Source organism: Bos indicus x Bos taurus, chromosome 23, assembly GCF_003369695.1.
Source record: "Bos indicus x Bos taurus breed Angus x Brahman F1 hybrid chromosome 23, Bos_hybrid_MaternalHap_v2.0, whole genome shotgun sequence".
Classification (NCBI taxonomy): Eukaryota; Metazoa; Chordata; class Mammalia; order Artiodactyla; family Bovidae; genus Bos; species Bos indicus x Bos taurus.
The window spans coordinates 48,509,504-48,531,994 of NC_040098.1; the positions used below are offsets into that span (position 1 = coordinate 48,509,504).

General features: G+C 50.8%; 1 protein-coding gene across 2 annotated transcripts in view; it reads right to left on the reverse strand.

Annotated features, from left to right (window-relative positions):
• Nucleotides 1–20: 20 nt before the first annotated feature.
• Nucleotides 21–22,491, reverse strand: part of BMP6 (bone morphogenetic protein 6) — a 152,446-nt gene continuing 129,975 nt past the window's right edge. Inside the window, exons 3-7 of one of the 2 annotated variants that reach the window (XM_027525376.1) lie at nt 10,518–10,666; nt 9,718–9,915; nt 2,193–2,269; nt 1,314–1,424; nt 21–1,217 (exon numbers count right to left, since the gene is read on the reverse strand). In XM_027525376.1, the coding sequence (XP_027381177.1) occupies nt 1,068–1,217; nt 1,314–1,424; nt 2,193–2,269; nt 9,718–9,915; nt 10,518–10,666 (685 nt within the window). In that variant the 3' untranslated portion in view covers nt 21–1,067. Of the gene's footprint in view, nt 1,218–1,313; nt 1,425–2,192; nt 2,273–9,717; nt 9,916–10,517; nt 10,667–22,491 lie in introns of both variants that reach the window. The other variant, XM_027525375.1, reaches the window with a different exon arrangement.

Below are 22,491 nucleotides of genomic sequence, written 5' to 3' on the forward strand. Positions count from 1 at the left end.
AAAAGCTGTGAGTGCAGATATAGATCATAAATGTATTATTTAATCAGTTTAGTATGAATTGGTTTCCTAGTACATGATCGTGAACAAGACATCTTAAGAACATCCTCATCTTTGATCTGAGTCTCATTTTCAACAGGAGAAAACCATGATTTCGGTTCCCAACCCACACGCCTGTCCTAACCCCTGCCTCAGTCTAGATGACTTAGGAAGTCCTCAGCCCATCGCTTCTACTGGTCTAAACCCTTGGTGCAGAACGCTATCCCATCAAAGAACTGCGTTACCAACACAGGAGAAGTGGCGGTCCTAATGTAAGTGAGCTTTTCAGAGAGCCATCCCCCACGGGAAGGGGTGCAGATGAGTCGCTCGGGTAAATGATGGCTTTAAAAAGGCTTCTCTTCTGTGGAGCCTCCCCCTCAAAGAGAGGGTCACTCACTCCCTGCTTTTGGTCCTAGCACAGAAAACAGCAAATGCTGGGGCGAGGAGAGGGGTAAAGGATGTAGTTTAACTAAAATAAGTGTATCTTCTCTCACCAACAAAATGCCCACATGACAGCAAGACTGAGACAAAAGGCACTTACTTGCAGGCCGCCCAGCTGAGACCCACGTTCCCAGGGCAAGATCGGAACAGAGGTGTATCCGACCCTTCCGTGATCTGCAAACTCTGAGAAGCTACTGAACCCGCTGATATTTGAGCCAAAGAAGACTTTTACTTCAAGATTATTTTCCCTATTTACTCTCTAAAACCACAAGGATCTAAAGCAGTAACTGATTTTGGTGGGCTTGGGGAGGGTGCAGAGGGGAACCCCTCCAAGTTACATTTCTGCAGTCCCCAGACTTCAGACGCTCGAGTGCTGCTTCCTAGAGCCCGATGGCTACTCACAACGCTCACGGTGTGAGCAAGGGGCAGACGGGGTCCCTTCGGGTCTGCGTTGGGCGGAAAGGCCAACGCCAGCCGAAGGTGGCCTCGGGGTCTCCTCCTGTGTCCCGGGGGCCTCTGTGGGCTTAAGGCGGACGTGATCCAGGAGTCCAGGCAGTGTGTGCACAGCGTCCCCAGCCACTCACCCCGAGTCAGTGGCACCCACACGCTCGTACGACCATGTTCCGGTACTTCTTCAGGATGACATTGGAGTTGTCGTCGAAGTAGAGCACCGAGATGGCGTTCAGTTTCGTGGGCGCGCAGCACGGTTTGGGGACGTACTCGGGGTTCATGAGGTGAACCTGTTCCAGAGACGAGAGAAGGGGGCGGCATTAGGGATGGCCCCCAGTCCTGGCTGACCCCCCGCCCCCCGTGGCGTGAAGCCGGCCAGCGCTCACCAGGGTCTGCACGATGGCATGGTTGGTAGCGTTCATGTGTGCGTTGAGAGGGAACGAACATTCTCCGTCACAGTAGTTGGCAGCGTAGCCCTTGGGGGCAATGATCCAGTCCTTAATTGAACACAAAAGGAAGCGACAAGGGGTCAGCACACGGGCCCCACACCCCCTGGGTGCTGAGGAACCCCGTGAGAAGGCCTCGCTCACGTGGGGCAGCTAAGGAGACAGACACGGGGTCAAGGACGCGTGAGGGGCAGAGTGAGGTGCAGACCTGCTCAGTCTGACTCTGGAGCCCTGGTTCCCACAGCTGGGCCCACCTGCCCCGGCCTGCCTGCAGGCCTGCAGGTGGTCGGCTCCAGGAACCTGGACCAGAGGTGCCTCCTGGAGTCCAGGGTTCCCCTGTCCCCATAAGGCCACCTGCACACGGGAACCATCTCCAGTCACGTGGCACCTAGAATTTGCCTGAGCAGCGGCTTCAGGAAGGAGGCAGCACACGGGTGCCCTTCCAGTCTGGGTGAGCTGATAACTGTCAGATCAGTTTTTCCAGCCCTTTCTCGAAACGCAGTGCACGCTGTTGAAATGCTCAAAGCAACGCAGGCCCTGGGGACTGAGAGAGAACGAGGGGAGAACTCTGGGCTGGCTGCGGATCTGCAGGGACTCGGAGGCCATGCACCTGGGGGTCCCTGGAGAGGTGCAGGGGCAGGGGGCTTCAAGCACAAGTGGGCGGGCTGTCTCCCCTCCTCTCCAAGACCTAGGCAACTGAAAGGCTCCTAAGTACCTTCCCAGGAGGAACCTTCCCGACCCTGAAGTGCAAGGTCTCTGATGATGGCAGCCGCTGCCTTCAGGACGAGAGGAGGCCCTGAGACGGTCAGGAGCACTCACCTGCCACCCCAGGTCCTGGAAGCTCACGTAGAGCTCATGCTTCCGGCAGGCCGTCTTCAGCTCGCTGCTGTTGTAGTCTGCTGGGGATCAGAAGGCGCACCCATAACTCCCTCATTCCCTCCTTCACAGCCTCACCCGGACCCTTGGCCGCGGGCGAGCCCCCACTGGCCGCAGCCTGGGGCACCCAGAGCTCCACAGGCTGCCAGCTGCTCGGGCGTCTGACACGCTGTTTCCCCTCTACCCCAGGGTCGGGCACACCGGCTCCCATCTCGACACGCCCGCACTGACCCGAGTGGACCTTTCAGCAACAGGGGCATGTCGTGACCCCCTGTTGGACCAAGAGGCCCCAGAGCGCTAACTCAGAGGACACGATTCACGTTCAAGACAAACACACTGGCAGGTTCCGATTCTAACGGGGACCATCCTGAAGCTGCTTGGAGCCTGTGAGGATGGCTTGGGGGGTCAGGAAGGGCCTCCTGAAGGGGGCGCCCTGGAGCCAGGAGGCCAGGAGTGGGGGGACACTGCTGTCCAGTCCCTTGACCGGGTCAGTGTCCCCCAGCCCCCACTAAGCCGCCCCAGGAGAGCAGCACCCGGCACAGCAGCAGAAGCGTGCACACCTCTCTGGAGTCAGGCCCCGCTAGTCTGGTTTCTCACCCGACCCCCGCTCATCGAGGGCTGACAGAGCCGCTTCTGTGTGGCATGCCCTTGCCAAGAAACGAGGGGCCCCATCAGACGAGGCTTCTGTCCTCCAGCAGCTCGGGGAGCGGCAGGGGTGATGCGTGATGTGCCCAGCTCACTCCAGCACAAGACAGAATCTGGATGCCGTGCACGGGGCTGCTGGAGAGAAACCCCCTCGGGAGGTCAGAGAAGGCACAGTCACGAGGCAGAAGGGGAGAGAACAGTCATGGAATGAGTGTGAGGACGCGTGAAGAGTGACCCAAACTGTGGACTCTCCCGTGCGATCACTCCAGCTCCTCATGGGTCCCCAGAGAGCCCAGGATGGGGTCTGCTCCCCAGAAAGAACTCAGGCCAGCCTGACCTCTGGGGAAGGGGGATTGGAGATGGAGACCAAGTCCTGAGACCCGCGTGATGGCTCTGGACATGGGGCTTGGGGGAGCCCGCAGGTGGGCAGGCACGTCCGCGTGTGGAGCGCGACCTGCCGGATCCCTGCGGGGGGCGGGGGGAGGCCCGTGTCCCAGGCTGCTCTTCTCAGAGGGGGAGCGAGGGGCTGTTCCTCCCCTGTGTCCCTTATAATCCAACTGGAATCCTGAGTGCAGCACCCCCCCAAGGCCCAGGAGTTGCTCCAGAGTATCATCAGACAGGGGAGGGGGCGCTGCAGGAAGCCCTGAATCCCTCCAGTAGACAGACCAGCGGGGGGCATCAGAAGCGGGCAGAGCCCCTGACCTCGTGGCACCTGTGCCCACCCCAGGCAGGGAGGTCAGGACGGAACGGGACTGGAGGACCCCTGGCTGGTGTCAGGATGCAGGCGGGGGAGTTTCTCGTCTTGCCGGCTGGAACCGAGATGACGTGGGCGAGGGCTCCCGCCGACACTCCACTCTGGCTGACCCACGGTCCCACCCCCGTTCTGGCTCTTTCTTCCCTGGGGCCAAAGGCTGGGAGATGCTCAGGAGAGCGGAGGTTGCAAAGAGATGGACACAGCTAGGCAACTAACCTTTTAAAAGGCATTGGGGATTTTGTCATTTCGACCTTAAATTCAAATTTTAGGGCCCGTAGCTTGGCTCCCAGATGTCTCGGTCAAGAGGTAGAGGCTTGTCCAGGGTTTTTTAAATGAAACCAGAACTTAATTCTCCACAGCTGTGGCGGACAAGTGTGGCATGAGTGATTGGAAAGTTGAATTGTTCCAAACTCCATATTCATAATACTTGACTCGCTTTTGCCATTAAGCCCCTTTAGGGTAAAAGTTGCCAAGGAATGAAGCTGACTAGAACTTGACCTTCTCCTCCATCCCTAGGGTTCACCCCTTATGAATGTGCTATTGGCCAGTAGGCTGAATAATCAGAGGCATAAACAGATGCTGCCAGACACTCAAATAATCCATCGAGTACTGCCATCTCCCAGGAGAGCACTGGGGGCCGGGGGCCTCTAGCTAGGGACTGGGGACAGAGGGACATGGAGCAGAGAGTCTCAGGGCTCAACCTTTAAGGGATATCTCTGTCGTCAAGATCCTTAGCTCCCTATTCTCTTATTCATCAAGACAAAGGCTGAGAAGAGATCAGAGCTCCGATTAAATGGAGCTGTGTGAGACCTTGAAATCCTGCAGCCACAAACGAGTAGGATGGGCCTTCACCGCTGCCTCTCCTGCTAACCATCTCGCCGTAAACAAAATCGAGACACTGAAAATCAAGCTGCCCTCTCCCCGCCTGCCCCTCACCTCCCCAAACACTTTATGAGATTATCGACACCAGAAATCCTGCAGCGTCATGGCACAGGTCTGGGCTTCCCCTGGCAAGCCTCGGAAGCCCTGTGGATCATGGGGTACATGGGAGCCAGAGCCGCCTCTGGGAGAAGCTGGCGGATCCGGCCGAGGTGGGACAAGAGTGGTCAGACCGGTGCAGACGGAGGTGCCGGGGGGACAGCTGCTCTTTGTCCCTGACCTTGTCATTCTAGGCTGGAAGGGAGATGAGACCAGGGAGCTGTTGCCTCTAAAAAACAAGTTTCCTCTGGGAGGACTAGCCTGAGCTCGGAGAACCTGGGCCGTGTGGACAGCATGTTCTGTGTGCCTGCTGTTCCAGTGTTTTCCTGGCCGAGCGTGGGGCCTGCAGCTGGCGTGGCCTGGGGTGGGGGAGGGGCACGACCAGCCCCCGACAGCCCCGGGTGGGGGGGCGGCAGAAGCCCTGGCTCCTCCCCTGGGCCCTGGTTTCTTAGGCGCCCTGCCTGTCTTTTCCCTCCTCTGTGTTTCTTCTCTCTCTTCCTCTTGGGGCTGGAAAGGCGGCAGGGGTGCCGCTGACCCCAGGGCTTGGGCTGGGCCGGGGCCGCCCAGACTCGGATGCCGCCGCCTCCCGGGGCTGCCCAGCCCCGCCTGGGCGTGAGGAGGGCCCTGCCCTTCTCATCTAGGCCACCCCGTGGACTGTAGCCCGCCAGGCTCCTCTGTCCATGGAATTTTCCAGGCAAGAATACTGGAATGGGTTGCCATGCCCTTCTCCAGGGAAATCTTCCTGACCCAGATATCGAACCCATGCCTCCTGCATTGGCAGGCAGGTTCTCTACTGTCTGAGCCACCAGGGTAGCTCAATACCTTTGAAGAACTATAAACAGCTACGTCACAGCCCTGACCCATGTCCATTCTACCCAAGCATCGTGTCCATAGTGGATGAGCCCACTCACCTCTGGCACATCCACCCATGGAAGCAAATAAGGAACTAGAGGGGACACCTGCCAAGAACTAAAAGGCTGAGCAAACACTGATCTGTGAGGAGGAGAGCCCCTAGTTTGTGGGCTGAAGTTCCCTGAAATCTACAGCAAAAGATGTGATAATTATAATAAAGTACCCGCATTGCTGCTTTGCAAGTGATGAGTTCTACTTACTTTTCTTAAGCTGGAAGCATACTGAATGGTCCCAACTGGAAAGTTCAAGAGGTAGAAGATATGAACTAGCAACAAGAAGGTCAGCAGTATATTTACATGTACCAGAGCCACCTCTCCTCCCAGGATCCCTAAAGATACATGTTTGGGTGGGCTGGAAAAAGACAGAAGGAGAATTTAAGAGATGCTCACAGGTAGCATCTGAATCAATGAAGAGCTCATTTTGGAGAGAGAGAGAGTCTTGGGAAGTTACTGGTTCATGACAGTCAGCAGGGCTGAGTGACGGCACCACGAACATGAAGGATGAAGGGGACCCAAAGTTAGCTAATCCGATTGGACATAATTGTTCCAAGTGGCAGAAAATGTTTTAAAACCATCTGCCAAAACATGGAGCAAGTCTCACCCGTGGTGTTGGCAGCCAGCTGCTAACATGGCAGAAAATCCCAGACTCACCAGCTGAACTGAAATCGCATTAACTACTCCTGCCCCAAAGATGTCTAGGAAAGATCTTGAAAAATGAGCTAGAACAGAATCTAGAATCGCCACACAGAACCATCCCTCAAGGCCATTTGTTCACAACTCTTGTAATGGGTCGGTCAGGTGTCAGTCCCCCTGGAGACAAAATCATGGAACCGGAGAGAAAGATACTGTGGAAGAAGCAGGTAGAACGAGACCATCTAATGAGAGTTCTGGGAACCGTGGACAGGGTGGGCACCACAGGATCAGTGGCTGAGTCACTAGAATCCCCAGTGGGCTTGCACCAAGCCCACTGGGGATTCTAGTGGTAAAACGTGTCAGAACGATGAATGATACGGTCCAGACAATACGCAAGCCCACTGGAGAAGTGCAAACCGGGGTAAGTGAAACCCATCCAGGGAGACTTGGGTCCAAACCCACTGTTCTGGTGCATGTGTTTGGAAAGTCCACTAGAAGGCCAAGGAGAGATGTAAGAGCAGATTTGGGGGAGGACGGGGAGAGGCAGACAGGCTCGTGGCCCTTCCTCGTTGAGGATTGGTCCTGCCGTCTCCAGATTTGGCAGCTCAGCTTTAAACACAGACGCATATTTCCCTGCCACGTTTCAGCTGGAGGACAGGCAGCTGGAGGACTGATGTGCTCACTCCTCTGCCCAGCAGCAGGACGGTGTCTGGTGGGCTACCCTGCTGGTCGTTTGAGTGGAGAAATGTTAATTCCCTAGGAGCACATCGTGGAAGACGGGGGCAGCAGGGGGCAACACTCTCTTCCTTCAACCTCCGGAAAGACTCACAAGGAGAAGTCCTGTCTGGACTCACACAGTCACACGCGACCACAGTGGTCTGTCTCAGCAGCATCTACAAAGTGCATAAAGACCCAGAAGCGCTTGGCCCCACAACAGCCCAGAAATAAACATGAACCGGCTGGTCTGTGCCCCTGGGCAGGAGATTGTTATCTTTCTGGAAATCCTTTCTCCAAGAGCAAGTGCCTCTGCACATCCATCCCCATTAATGGCAAGAATAAGTAAGGAGGAAAGAACCAGAGAGAGCGAGCAGGGGACTTCTTGGCGGTCCAGTGGTTAAGAACCCTCTTTGCAATGTAGGGGACGCAGGTTTGATCCCTGGATGGACAACTAAGCCCGTGAACCACAACGAAGATCCTGCATGCTGCAACTAAGACCTGACTCAGCCAAAAAATAAAGAAATATATGTTAAAAAAAAAAAAAAAAAAACACAAAAAGTAAAGCAATACTTCAGTGGGTCTAACCGGATCATTAATTGGACCATCTTGAGAGAGTCTTTGAAGATAGTGGGGGGTCGGGGGGAGGACTCTCCAGAGTAAGGGGTTTAAACCCCCTTTTGCGAGGGCAGAGGCGTTTGTTAGGAACTCTGCTTTCCTACCCCTGAAAAAGGCAGATACACTTGCCTCTTCTTACAAAGCAGTCCACCTTTAATACTCATATTTAATTCAAACTCATCAAACTGGAAACAAAATGCTGAAAGGGACTTGGAAGAGAATAATTCAGTGATGCCACGGAAACCCAAATCAGAGATGACATGTTTTCTCAATTAGAAAAGAAATTTTATGTGTGTACTGGTGGGGGGAGGGGAGGTGGAATAAATCAAGTGAAATTTTCATTTAACAAAAGCAATCAGCATCCTAGAGCTGCCTTCATGTCTGAGGTCCCAGCACCAAACTGACCGCAGCTCGTTAATGTACGGCCGCCATTGGCGGGCTGCGCCGCCATGCCCCGAGGAGAAGCCCGGGATGATTGCTGTTCCGAAGGCTTCCTCCACCGCGCATACAGGAAAGTCATCACTTCTTTTTCTTTAAACCCTAGCCCTGACTGTTTCTAGCAGTAAACACAGGAACACCCATGCTGGGCGACGCTTCCAAGAAACAGCAAGAGGACAAGCGGCAAAATGTCACATCACGCTGGGTGGCGCCCCTTCTGGTTCCACATCCAAGTTACTGGGAACTGAAACGGCTGAGTCGGAATCCAGAGTGAAGACACTGCTTCCCACAGGAAAACTGGGTGCTTTGGAAAGTTCCACGAACTCTTTCCAGCCGCAGATGATGACATTGTTTTAAAGCCACCTGGAAGAGTTAATGCATCTGCCTGACGTATTTTACATCCCTTCTAAGGAGCCTGACATACCTGCTAACAACTTCCTATGGCTGGAGGCACCTCATCTTTGAGCCAGAGCGATGCTCCTCATTCAATCCCAGCAAAGCCACTGAGCATCAAGTGTGCCCACCAACCGCTGGGTAAACCGAAGCCAAACTGGATCAGGTTCGTCCTGAGTCACAAAGCAGGGCTTCCCAGGGTGGCAGTGTGAAAGCACCGGTGCCGCCGATGCAGGGAACAAGAGAGATGCGGGTTCAGTCCCTGGGTCAGTGAGATTCCCCTGGCACAGCAACACACTCCCATATTCTTGCCTGGAGAATCCCATGGGCAGCGGAGCCTGGCAGGCTACAGTCCACACGGTTGGAAAGAGTCGGACATGACTTGGCACATGCACACACGCTAAGTTACAGAGCGCTGATGAGGAAAGCAAGATCTCTGACTACAAATCCCAAAGTGAACCCTCAACTTGGTGCCTGATTTCCGGGCTAGTTAAAGGGAAAGGAAGCCTGGAACCTGTAAGCACCCAGCAAGATGCACCTTGTTTTGAATTCAACACTGACCAGCTCTGTGCTGCCTATCAGCGCCTGCATGCCCTGCCTCCTGTTCTGAAGACTGGCTCTGCATGGGAGGGAGCCTGTCTGCAGGACTGCTGAACTGACACTCTGGCAGAGAGGGCTGTTTCCTCTCTCTTGCCCTTTGAACCTGCCCATTCAGGGCAGGCGGTGGGGGGTGGGGGCGGGGCCGCACCCCACCCCCTAGCTCCAGGCTCTGCTGAAGCTACTGCAGAAGAGGCGCTCTCATCCTGAAGCTGAGGTTGCCTTTCTCAGCACATGTCGAGCTAGGCTTTCTGAGACCACCACCAACAAAGGAAAAAGGAAAGGGGATTCCTACTATCTGCTGAGCCCGTGGGTCTCACCACATCTCAAGGCAGAACACCGAACTGCCCAGTTGAATGAAAACCAATGAAACCCATCAGAGAGGGGTGCCGGAACTGACTTGCCATCACTCCCAGCCGAGAGCACTGACCGACACGAGCCCGCCTTCTACAAAGGCATGAAGTCTGTCTGTCACCACTTCCCGGGCATAATGCAATTTGGAGAAAATGCAGTCATTCCCTGGATCTTTATGGGAATGAAGAAGAGCTGGGAGAAATCTGATCGGACAGAAGGATGCTTTTCTGGGACAGCAGACACTGAGGCTGTCTCAACCTGCAGACGATCTTGGGGTCACAAAGGCTCCCCTCTGACGGCCTAGGCGTCCGTCCAGATAATCCAGGGCACCTACAGCTGCACGTGGGCCTGCAGAGCTGGGCAGCGCCTGCAAGCCTCGGCAGGTCCTGTGTCCTCACAGACACCCCGGGGCCCACATGCGTCCCTGACCCACCTGAGGCGCTGGAGGCCCGCGACACGTCCTGGGCCGGGGTGGAGCGGTTCCGGGCCTGCTGCCGGCGCCGCCCGGGGGCCGACCGAGCACTGCGCACGTGGACCTCACTGGCCTTGAAGAAGGCCACCATGAAGGGCTGCTTGTCGTAGGGGCCGTCCCTGCCCACCAGGCCCGCGGCCCCAGGGCTGATGCTGAGCCCTGTAGGCAAATACGGAAGCGCACCTCTGAGATGTGGCACCGAGCCTGGTGTCCACCTGCAGGGCACGCCCGAGCCTCCCGGGTGCCCTCAGAGAGGAGGAGCCCACATGCGGGTAGACACGGGGCACCCTGAGCCCTCCCCCCTCCTCCTGCCGAGGTCCCAGGAGGCAGGGCAAGGGGTGGTGGGGCCCCCAGTTCCCCTGTTACTGCTGCTATCTTCTGTTCACACCCATCTTCCCCATCTTACGTCTCCCACCCAGGAAGGTGACTTCATGGGCTGACTGGGTCCGGCCCGAGGGGACTAGGACCTGCCAAGCTCTGACACTGCAGGAGGGGGTGCAGGAAGGGCCCCCACAAACCTACTCAACGTCAGCACCTAGAGCTCACCCCGGCCTTCCTCTTTAACTCAGCACCCAGCTCCTACCCCTCTCTGAGGCTCCCGGACCATCTAACCGTCCCTGAGTCCTTGCCAGGAGGCCCTGGGGCAGGACTCTGCTTGTCCACCAAGGCTCCAGGAGGTCGGGAAACGGGGGGCCCGCCTGGGGACCACGGCTGCCCACACCTGCCGCCAAGGAGGCAAAGGCCCAAGTCCCTGAACTCACCATCACGCGTGACCACGCTCAGCTGCAGCCCCATGTTGTGCTGCGGAGTCAGGACCCACAGGTTGCTGGTGGCCGTGATGTCAAACTCCAGCCAGCCCGCCTCTGAGGCCCACACAGCACGCGTGCCCAGCAGAAACAGGTCCGAGTCTCTGGAAGAGAGAGGAGACAGAGGGTGAGGGCACAGGGCCCCGGCTCAGCCCGCGGTCCTGCCAGGCGTCAGAATGCAGGCAGGACGGTGGCCCCTGCCCAGCGCAATCAAGGGGAGTGCGCATGAGCTGGGGTGCCACACCGGCTTCCTCCTGACACGGGAGGGCCCTCCAAGTCCGCGGGAGCCTCACAACTGCTTGTGCCAGAGGTTTTTAGATTTAAGAAAAAATAAATAAGTAAACGGGCCTGTGGTTGTTCACTTTATGGCTAATGAACTCTAAAAAGAAAATGGAGGGGTGGGGGGCCGAGAAGAAAAGGATGGAAAAAATACTAAAATCAGGATTAGTAAAGATGAGCATTTACTAAACTTTGATTTTTTTTTTTTTTAATGAGGGCCCAACAATCCTCACATGTTCTTAGTTCCTGTGGAAGGGGAAACCAGGGTTCACATGCTATTTCTGAGCATCAATACTTTTCTTTTAATCAACACCTTTGCACACGGCCTGCGGTTAAGAGCCGAGTCCTTGCTCGCGTGGACCGCAGAATGGAGTCGGTGTCGGCCCCACCGTGAGCCGCCTGGGCTCCTGTGAGGCAAACTCAATGAGCCCATTCCTTCCACTGGACTCCACAGGGCTGTTCTTATATTTACATACACATTTCTTGTCTTTTCTTTTTTACAGTTTCCAGCTAACAAAACCCAAGGGATCATGGACAGACAGGGTGAGGGACCCATATGCTGTGACAAGGCGGCGTGAAGGACGGTCACCTCGGGGTATCACAGGGACACCCATCTGAGTTGACGCCCCGGGGTCACGGGCAGAGAGTGGCCTGGAATCCCTGTGACAGGGAGGGAGAGGTTTCCACCCTCCCTGGGAAGACGCACACCCCCTGGTGCTGGAAACATTCTGCGTGGAGAGCTTACGGGACAGAAACATGACTAGAATTCAGTACTAAACTTAAAATGAGCATCATAATACCAACAGCATACATTTAAATCCATTACAAAGTGCCTGCATCTGCTCGGCTTGGGCCATCCTGCAAAGCAGGCAGAGGATCATTACCCCCATTTTACAGCTGAGGACACTGCGACTCAGACATGAGTTCACAGACACGTCACGGTCGAGGCCAGAAGCCAGTGGATCCCGAGATTTCCACAAGGGCCTTCCCGCCTTTTGAGATCATGATGAAAGACAACCCGCGACAAAGCAACAAAATGTATCTCTAGTCCATCCAATGGTCTGGAGGCCAGCGAAACCTCTGAGTGAAAAGTCTTAGACTTCTCAGAGGAGAAACAATTTTTCCTGTTTACCCGGCTCAGAGCTGGAAGGCAACACTATTGTCATCTTTTCTGAGCTCGGAGCAGTAGGTGTGGCTACGCAGCGTTTACTCAGCTGGTGGACAGGGTCTGCGGGGGGCACGCCCGGCCTGCCATCTATAAAGCTCCCCCCTCAACGCGTGTGTCACAGCCCCTGCTGACAAATTACCCCCGACCCCCGTCACTGAGGCGACTGTGGGCGGACAGACGGGGGTGTTCATGGAAAACAGCAAGAGGGGACACAAGTCCAGAGCTTTGAAGTGAAGATGTGAAGACATCAGTTCTGTTCTGGAAGGTAGGAAAAGACTCTCATCCAGAAATAACAGAACCAGGAACAGCAATGTGGGGACAGTCTGGTCCTGAAAGAAGCACCAGACACGTTCTTATCAGAGGAGCAGTTCTAGAATGAGGATGTGGTGGGGATGTCAGCGCCCACAGGGTGCCATGGCTGAGGGGCACTGGTCACTAGGGCGTCAATGGGGCAACTGGCTCATGTTCTTAGGACTTGTAACAAGGATGCAGAGAAATACAGCCCAAGATACGAGTGTGACACGGCTGGTAGAAAGAGCTCAGTTCAGTACAGTGGCTCAGTCGTGTCCGACTCTTTGCGACCCCATGGACTGCAGCACGCCAGGCCTCCCTGTCCATCACCAACTCCCAGAGCTTGCTCAAACTCATGTCCATTGGGTTAGTGATGCCATCCAACCATCTCATCCTCTGTCATCCCCTTCTCCTCCTGCCTTCAATCTTTCCCAACATCAGGGTCTTTTCCAATGAGTCAGTTCTTCACATCAGGTGGCCAAAGGATTGGAGTTTCAGCTTCAGTCCTTCCAATGAACAGTCAGGACTGATTTCCTTTAGGATGGACTGGTTGGATCTCCTTGCAGTCCCAGGGACTCTCAAGAGTCTTCTCCAACACCACAGTTCAAAAGCATCAATTCTTTGGCACTCAGCTTTCTTTATGGTCCAACTCTAACATCCATACATGACTATTGGGAAAACCATAGCTTTGACTAGATGGACCTTTGTTGGGAAAGTAATGTCTCTGCTTTTTAATAAGCTATCTAGGTTGAGCTAGAATGAGCTTTTATATTTCAAAAGTAGGGCTCAGGACAAAGGAATGGGGGAGTCTGTCAGCTGAGAAAGTGGGAGATGGGACAGAAGGCCATCATCCAAAAATGGGGCAGAGACAGCAGAGGACAGGAAGAAGAGGGGGGTGTGGTTTAAGGAGGGCAGAGGAGGCACACGAAACCATGACAGGGAAGAAATGGAGTCCACAGGTGGGTGGGGCTTGGTGGACACGGGAGCCTGTGTTGCAACCTGACGCTGCTCCAGGTCACCCAGGGGCCCCCCACGTACCCCCCCCAGGACCTGGCAGGGCTTCAGGGCCGCGCCTCGCTGACTGTCCAGTGAAGACAAGGCTGGTCCTCGCCGATTAGAAGACCAGGGGGTCCACACACACGTGGGCTGCAGCTGAGCTCCGGGGCTCAGGGCACGGAGGCCAAATCAAAGACAGCCACTCAAACGAGGGTGCTCAGGTCCCTGGGAGCAGGGGTGATGGAGCGCAGGGACTTAAAGTAACCGGGCTCAGGGCCTCCCCGGCGGTCCAGGGGTTAAGACTTCAGCTTCCAGTACAGGGGGTGTGGGTTCAAACGCTGGTCGGGGAGCTGGGATCCCACAGGCCTCGTGGCCAAAAAACCCAAACATAAAACCAAAACAAATTCAATAAAGACTTTACAAACTGGTCCACATAAAAAAAAATAATAATAATAACTGGGCTATCGGCCTGGTGGAGCAGCAAATACCTCCCGGGCTCCCAGCACTCGGGTGCCGGCCAAGCGCTCCCGCCGACCCGAAGAGGATGGGGAGGCCGGTCCCATCATGGCTCCCTTCCGGAGCTGGTGGCACGCAGCCCGCAGAGGGGGTGTGTGTGATGGCCACACGGGGTTCAGGGGGGTGACCAGAGCTTGAAGCTGGAGCCCCGGCTCTCAGCCACCACACATCCAAAAAGCGGAGTCAAGAAAAGCATAGGACAGATGACGTGTGATGTCACTTATCTGTGGAATCTTGAAAAAAAAAAAAAGATGATACAAATGAACTTAATTACAAAACTAGAAACAGACTCACAGAGAACGATCTTATGGTTACTGGAGGGGCAAGCAGGGGAGGGGTGCATTGGGAACTGGGGATTAACAGATACACACGACTGTACATAAAATAAACAAGGACCTACTGTACAGCATGGGGAACTATATTCACCTATCATGTAATAAATAAACTATCGTGGAAAAGAATCTGAAAAAGAATATATATATAAAAATATATGAATCACTTTGCCATACACCTGAAACTAACACAATATTATAAATCAACTCTACTTTAATACAAAGATTTTTTTCTAATGCATAGAGCAGAGGTAAGTAAACACCCAGCAAGGGCTTGGAATAAAGTCAGAGATCCAAACCCACTGCCCATCAGTGCCAGTGGAGGCTGGATACAGAAGTCAGGTTTCAGATGCTCGGGGCTGGCAGAGGAGAGCAGTCAGGGGTGACTCCGCATGTCAGGGCAGGAGGAGGAAGGTCGAGATGCCTCACACCCACGGCTGGGATGCCAGCAGCCTCCCCGGCTTCTCCCCTCTCCCCTTCCGAGCACAACGCCCTCCGTCTAGATACAGCCATCACTGACACACGTCCAGGGAGGCAGAGGGCCTTTCACAAGAATGAGCCTCTGAGGGGGGACCCCGCTGGGTCAACGCTGCTCGTGACTCAGGTGCGTAAGAGACACTATTTGTGGCAAGTCACCAAAATGGCCCTGGTCTGCCCACAGCTGTTTACCTTTCTTCAATGACACGTGACCTTCTCAGTCTACGGACTCTGTCAAAGGGTCGCCTCACACAAGACGCACCCGGTTCTGTGACGTGAGCAGCAGGGCTGCCCCTGTAAACCACTCCAGGGGCGTCGAGGCCTTCTTTATGCAAGAAGAGCATAAAGTGCAATTTTCAAACAGAATGGGAGCCAAAAATCATTTGAGAAAATGAGAGAGTAAGGCAAGGGTTTTTACTTTTTTCTTATGTGATGTATTGTACATACAGGATCACATCTAAACTTTTACCAACTAAAAAGGTAGAAAAGAAAGAGAATATTTGAAAACAGAGTACTAGAAATCAGAGTAAACTGCTACACACTGATTCAAGTAACAAGGCTGAATGGACATTACTGTATACACTATATATTACATAATAATATTGTATACATTATATATCACATATATAATAATGTTCATTCACCTGTTACTTGAATTATACACATTATGTATTGCAGGAGTTCCCTAGTATTATTATTCCCAGACAATAAAGAATCTGCCTGCAATGCAGGAGACCTGAGTTCAATCCCTGGGTCAGAAAGATGCTCTGGAGAAGGGAATGGCAACCCACTCCAGGATTCTTGCTTGAGAAATCCCATGGACAGAGGAGCCTGGTGGGCTACAGTCCATGATACAGTCCATGGGGTCACAAAGAATCAGACATGACTGAGCAACTCACACTTTCTTTCATACTATGTATGCAATATATACACTACATACTGTACTAGTGAAACTCACACAGTCGTGTCCAACTCTCTGCAGTCATGTGGACTATAGCCCACCACGCTCCTCTGTCCATGGAATTCTCCAGGCAAGAATACTGGAGTGGGTTGCCATTCCCCTCTACAGGGGATCTTCCCAACCCAGGGACTGAACCAGACTCTTTACTGTCTGAGCCACCAGGGAAGCCCTCATACTATATTATATGTACTATATTGTATATATTGGGCTTCTCTGGTAGCTCAGCTGGTAAAGAATCTGCCTGCAATGCAGGAGACCCCGGTTTGATTCCTGGGTCAAGAAGATCCCCTGGAGAAGGGAATGGCAACCCACTCCAGTATTCTTAGGCTTCCCTGGTGACTCAGATGGTAAAGAATCCACGTGCAATGAGGGAGACCTGGGTTCGATCCCTGGGTTGGGAAGATTTCCCTGGAGGAAGGCATAGCAACCCACTCCAATATTCTTGTCTGGAGAATCCCCATGGACAGAGAAGCCTGGCGGGCTACAGTCCATGGGGTCGCAGAGAGTTGGACATGACCGAGCAACTGAACATAGCATATACTATGTTATATAATCAGCCAGGCTCCCACTGACTTTATGGCAGTTGAATTTACCCAGTTTTCACTTCTAGGATGAGTATGGCATAAAGAGAAGTTTCAAACATCAAAGGCACCAAAATTCGGTAAGGTATATTTCATCTTCGACAAACCAACACAAATCCCTTTGAATCCGGATAGTAACACAGCTCTGCCCTTACACACTGTTCACCACGGGACAGCTCTTACATGTGTTAGCTCCTCACAACTGCCCAAGAGTATTCACACCATCACAGGCGAACACAGCGGGGAACGGAGGCGCACGCGGTCACGCGGCTTGCTCACAGGCACTCCGCCGGCACGAGCACAGCGGGGATGTGGACCCAGGCAACCTGGCCCTGAGCCATCACCACGGAGGTTCCCAAGGCCAGTGGGCACCAGACGCCCCTGGAGGCCGTGCTCACACACAGACTCTCAGAGTTTTGGCGGCAGGGCCTGTGAGCTTGCATCCCCATCAGATTCCCAGGTGACGTTGCTGCCACTGGTCTGGGGAGCACACTCAGGGCCACTGTCATTGAGCACTCTGCCTTTCTCTAAAGTACGAGGAGAATGACCTTGGCCTGCTGTTTAGACTTCAAGTTTCAAGCTGTCAGCTCTCAAAATACCTTACCTCTCTCTCTAAAATAGTATCAAGTCATGTAGACTTCATGCGTAAATGCTTGATGGTCTTGGGGACTGGCCTTACCCTTGGGGATTTATCAAGTGAGACTAACAATCAGAGTTACGGGTGAGATTAAATCCAAAGTAGCAGGATTATCAGAAGGCTTGCTTCTGTGTGTCCAAGACAGGGAGCAGGGGAAGATGGAAGGCTACTTTGTTCAAGTTCAAGGCTACCTAACCTGTGCTTGGTGACCACATAGATGCAATAATGTTCCCATACACTGGGGTAAGAGGGCGGCAGAGGACAAGATGGTCAGATGGCATCACCAACTCAATGGACATGAACTTGAGCAAACTCTGAGAGGTAGAGGAGGACAGGGAAGCCTGGTGTGCTGCAGTCCATGGGGTCACAAAGAGTCAGACACGACTTAGCGACTGAACAATAACATCACACTGGGGTATATATCCCACCACACCCCAGTGATTGGGTACAGACTGAATGAGGTTTTGAGAGAGTCAATTCCTAGGTAGGTTGATAAGAAGTCCGGGGGTCCCCAAGAAGAGAGGGGTCTGGAATTCTCAAGGAGGAGGAAAGGACAAACGTTTTCTTTTCCTCTACATTGCTTAGTCCTAGTCACATAAAACATTTTTATCTTTAAGCCTGGAAGTGATGATTACACAACAAACAAGTCAGTTTAAACAACTAAGTTTAAACTCTGTACTACAGATTATACAATGATGTGTCCTGCTTGAGTACAGTTTCTCCTTCTTGAAAACCTTCTGACTAATCCTGATATTTTAGAATGTATATTATGGGAGTGGGTCTGGTAGGATCTTTCTATTGTTAAATTCTAATCTTGTTATCCTAAAATGTAAATTGTTGGCATGGGAGTGGGTCTGGTAAAATTTTCACAAGCTTGAGACAGTCTTTTGATGGTCTCTGGCCCCCGATTGAATTCTTCTCTTTCGGAAGCCAAGAATCCCAGCGTCCTTTCGTGGGTCAGCAACAACCTCTCAGTTTCTGCCACCTTTTAAACATGTCACAGGCAAATTTTATGTTTTGGTTCTTATCACCCATGCCCACATCCACATCCCTGCCCAACATGGGGAACTAAGGCAATAAAAGTGCTGCTAATTGGTGATTTTAAAACAAATAGCAAAAAAAAAAAAAAAAAATCTTGACTATACAACCATGGCCTGCCTCCCAAAAAGCTGGACATCCTGGTGCGGAGATGCTGGCAACTAAAACACCTGGGTGTGAATAATAGAGAAGGCAGCATCATTTCCAGACACAAACCTCTTTTCTTTTCTCTGCCACATTTACCAAGTGGGTAAACAATTCCCAAACAAAAGTTCTTCCTGTTCCCCACACCCTGACGTCCCCCTCTCCAAAATTTGTCCTTGTTCTTTTAATTCTTCTCTAACCTTCTCAGCTACCCTTCCAAAGAACAGAACATAGACAGGCAAGGGGAAGAAGGCTTGGTAGCTTCTTGACTCTTGTTTTCCCCTTTGACTTCATGGGGGTCTTTCTAAGTCTAAGGAAGATGCTCTTGACTAAGAAGATGAAAGTAACTGGTTACATAACTGCAGGTGTGGGTCGGGCACGTTATCCCTTTCTCAGGAGCAAAGGAACAAACACTACAAAGTTCAGTGCTCGTCTGGGGCCCAGGCTGAGTGTGCCAGAGATTACCAAGCCAGCAGGAAGATTTCAGTAGTCCCTAGGGAGGGAACCTGTGACAGCCAGATTCAGAAAGAGAAACAGGCGTGGCTGGGCACAGCGATAAGAAGCCTTTGATTTTCCTCTGCCCAAACAACAATCGACTTCTCCCATCCCGCCTTTCTCAAATTTGCCCTTCTCTTCATAAAAGAACAGTCCCAGATATCTCACTTTCAGGTCAGTGGAGATAAGAGTTCATGTTCCTTCATTTCGGGAGGCATCACTGAACATCCAACGGAATTCATACGGCAATCACTCTATGAGCATCAGCCTGTGAGAAATGCTTTCCTAAGAACACGAATCTCCTAGATGCTGGCCCAACGACTGGGTTCAAGTCTGGTTTCCAGAATCACACTGTTTGGTTCCAACATCAACATCTGTGGGGATTCATTATAAAGATTTCCAAATAAAAATATGACACTTCAGAGATGGGTGCTTTGGGGTATGGTACATCAAACGAGCACTCTTACTAAGAACAGCGAAAATCACAAACCTGTTTGAAGCTACCTTAGAGCCACCAAGAAAGGCAAACACTTGATGCGGCAAGAGGTCAGAGAGAAGAGAAGTGCATCAAGGCTGAGCCTGTATCCGCCACTGCTTTTTCATGTCCGGGCCTTGGTTAATTCCTGGCATACCGCAAAGATGTCAAACAGAATGGGGTAGCAGCCCAGAGCCTGGAGCGGTATCATTGGCTGGCAATGCAAACTGGAGCTTCAGGGAGTTATGACTTGGAGGGCTAAGGTCCCAGAGGACTGCACAGAAGTGAGCTCATCAATGTGATTTCATAGAAGTTAGGGGTCCCTTCCTCTAGGATCTTGGCTCTTCAAGGCCTGACTGCCGTGAACTCCAGTATTTCCATTTGAGACATTTGCCAAATGTTAGGCTGTGTTTGCGTGGAGGAAGAAGCTGAGAAAACAAGCAGGAAGAAACTGCTTAGAGGCTAAACAAAAGCACAGCAGAGTTTTTGGCAGTCTCTCAATGCTGGGGAGTTTAAAATTAAGAGTTCAGAGCCCACCATGGAAGAGAACTTCTGGTAAACAACCTAGACCTTCAGCCGAGACCCCTAACGAGCTAAACTGCAGGAGAAAGGGAAAACAAGAAACAGATGCCTCAACATATCCAGAAACCTGGCTTCAATTAAAACCGAACAAGCTGACCTGCCTGCCTTCCAGAAGAAAGTGAAATCCAGTCTGGAAGGAGACACCAGTATCTAGAACTGTTTTTCATAAATAAAGTCCAGAATATAATTTCAAAAAATGATTTGGCATGCTAGGAAATAAGACCAAATGAAGAAAAATCAAGGGAGCAAACAGATCATGAAAATAGACCCACAGGTGATTCAAATAATAGAATTTTCAGACATGATCTTAAAATCTAGTGTTATATTAAAAGGATAAATCCCAAGTTCAGTTTGTTTCAGGAATGTGACATTGGTTATAGACATCCCTCAGTATCCTTGGGGGACTGGTTCCAGGACCCAATTCTGGATACCAAAAAATAGCTAGACACCAAAATCCATGTATGCTCAAGTCCATTACATAAAACCATGTAGTATATCTGCATATAACCCATGCATGTCCTCCTGTATATTTTAAATCTCTAGATTACTTATAGTACCTAATACAATGTAAGTGCTGTGTAAATAGTTGCAAGCACATAGCAATTCAAATTTTTTGGAACTTCCTGAAATCTTTAAAAAATATTTTGATGCGTAGTTGGTTGACTCCACAGATGTAGAACCCATGGATATATGAAGGACTAACTACAATCATGCCCCAAAATTCAGAAAAAAAATCCACATAATTTCTAATTTTAAAAAACTCATAGCAAAGTAAGAATAGAGGAGAATTTCCTAAGTCTATTCAGAGTATCTACAAAAACATTTATAACAAACATTGTCCTTAATGGTACAGATTAAATGCTTCCTCCCTTAGATCAGAAATCTGACAGATTTCCAATGTCAGATTAGAAACCTACCAGAAACCTGAATGGAATTCAATATTACACTGGATGTCCAGCAAGCACAATAACAGAAGCAAAAATATAAGAACTATGATGAAAAATTTAAAATATTTATAGATGACATGATTATATTCATGGAAATTCTAAAATAGTGCAGAGAAACATTATTAGACTATGTACATTTGCAAGGTTGCTGGATATAAGATCAATATCTAAAAATCAATTGTTATTTCTATGGGTACAGCAAAAAATAATCAGACACTGAAATTTTTAAAAGATAACAATACCACTCACAATAGGATGGAAACTTCAATACTTGGAATAATTCTAATAAAAACATTCAAGACCCCCACAAACTGTAAAAGGTTACTGAGAGAAGTTAAAAGCAAACCTAAATAAACATTCTTGGACTGGACCACTCACAATTAGCGAGAGTCAATTCATCCCAAATTGAGCTCTAAATCTGACAAAATTCCAAGTAGATTCAGAATTTCAGCACAGAGCTTCTTTGTGGAAACTGAAATGCTGATTTTATAGTATACATGGAACTACAAAGGACCATCAACAGCCGAGAAAAGCTTGAACAAATTTGGAGAACTTACATGCCAGATATCAAGACTTCCCTTAAAACTAAAAGACTCAAGAGCATAATATTGGTACAAGAAGAGAAAAATCAACCAACAGAGCAGAACAAAGATCTTAGACACAGACCCACACTTAAGTGGTCACATGATTTATGACAAAGATGCCACTGATGTGAATGGAAAAAGGACAGTATTTTCAATAAGCGGTCCCGGGTCAACTAGGTTTTTTTATTCTTATATCTAAACTCTCTAATCTACGTCCATCGTTCTCAAATACCCAGAACTATAGAGTAGAGCTCATTCTGCTGGTCTAAATACTTCCATATCTCACAGGCTCTCAGCATCTAATCATGACTCAGACCTGTCCCAACCTGGACTCTTCTCCAAGACCCTCCTGACTGATTCCTCTGTTTCCGATCTCCGTGAATGGTTCAGAGAAGTGTGTCAAATTTAAAATTCTGGAAAACTGCTTTTGCCTTTCGACAGTTATTTTCTCTCCTGGGACAATTATATTCTATCTTAAAAACAGGTCAGAACTGATGAACTTAGTCACATAAACAATAATTCAGTCTGGCCTTCTTCCTGGGGACTCCACCAGCATAGCCTCTGGGCAGCCTAGGGAAATCTTTCTCGGTTTTAAAAACCAACTCCACCACAGAATTGCCCTGCTTCCTTGATTCAAAGCTGCACATCTTCCAGTGCTAAAAACGATGCTAAAATTAGGATGAAGCATATGATCCAAACTGAGAAAACTATATCTATACAAAAAAAACTCCCACTTTGCCTCTGTTTGTTTGCCTCCCACTCCCTCTGTTTGCAAACAGAGGAGTAAGTTGTGCTGTTGCTTATACCAGGAGGAACTGACTTTTCGATCTGGTAATTAATTCTCGCTTAAATGTCTTACAAAAGACTGCACCATGATAAAACACAAAAAAGAAAGTTATCACACACACAGAAGACACACTATCACTGCCAAGCGACATATACATGCCCAGAGTACAGAATTTCACAGCTAGCAGAGGCACGTGGGGCCGACCCATGGACCAAACAGAACCATCTTTCAGACACTGAAAACATTTCTGTCTGGCTTCCAAGAGATGCTGTTTGACTTCCAGATATACAAAAGTGAATTAAGAGGTAAAGTATATCTTTAACCAAATAAGAAATACAGATGAGAACGATATTCCTAAAGGCCCCCAAATTGCACTATCAGTATAAAGGCACATGAGTACCTATGAACTGAGCGGCATGCTACCATCACGCTGCCACACGTGATAACAAAAGGTTGACAGTTAGTCAGAGCAGCCTTTACCCTCCAAGTATGAAGACAGCTTAGCATGGACGCGCTGCAGGAGAAAATGCAAAGTAAATGGACAAAAACACCACACCGTGACTAAGTACAACTACTTACCTGTGATTTAGTCTTTCATTGCCTCCACACCTTTCCTTTGGAAAAGCTGCTAACACATCC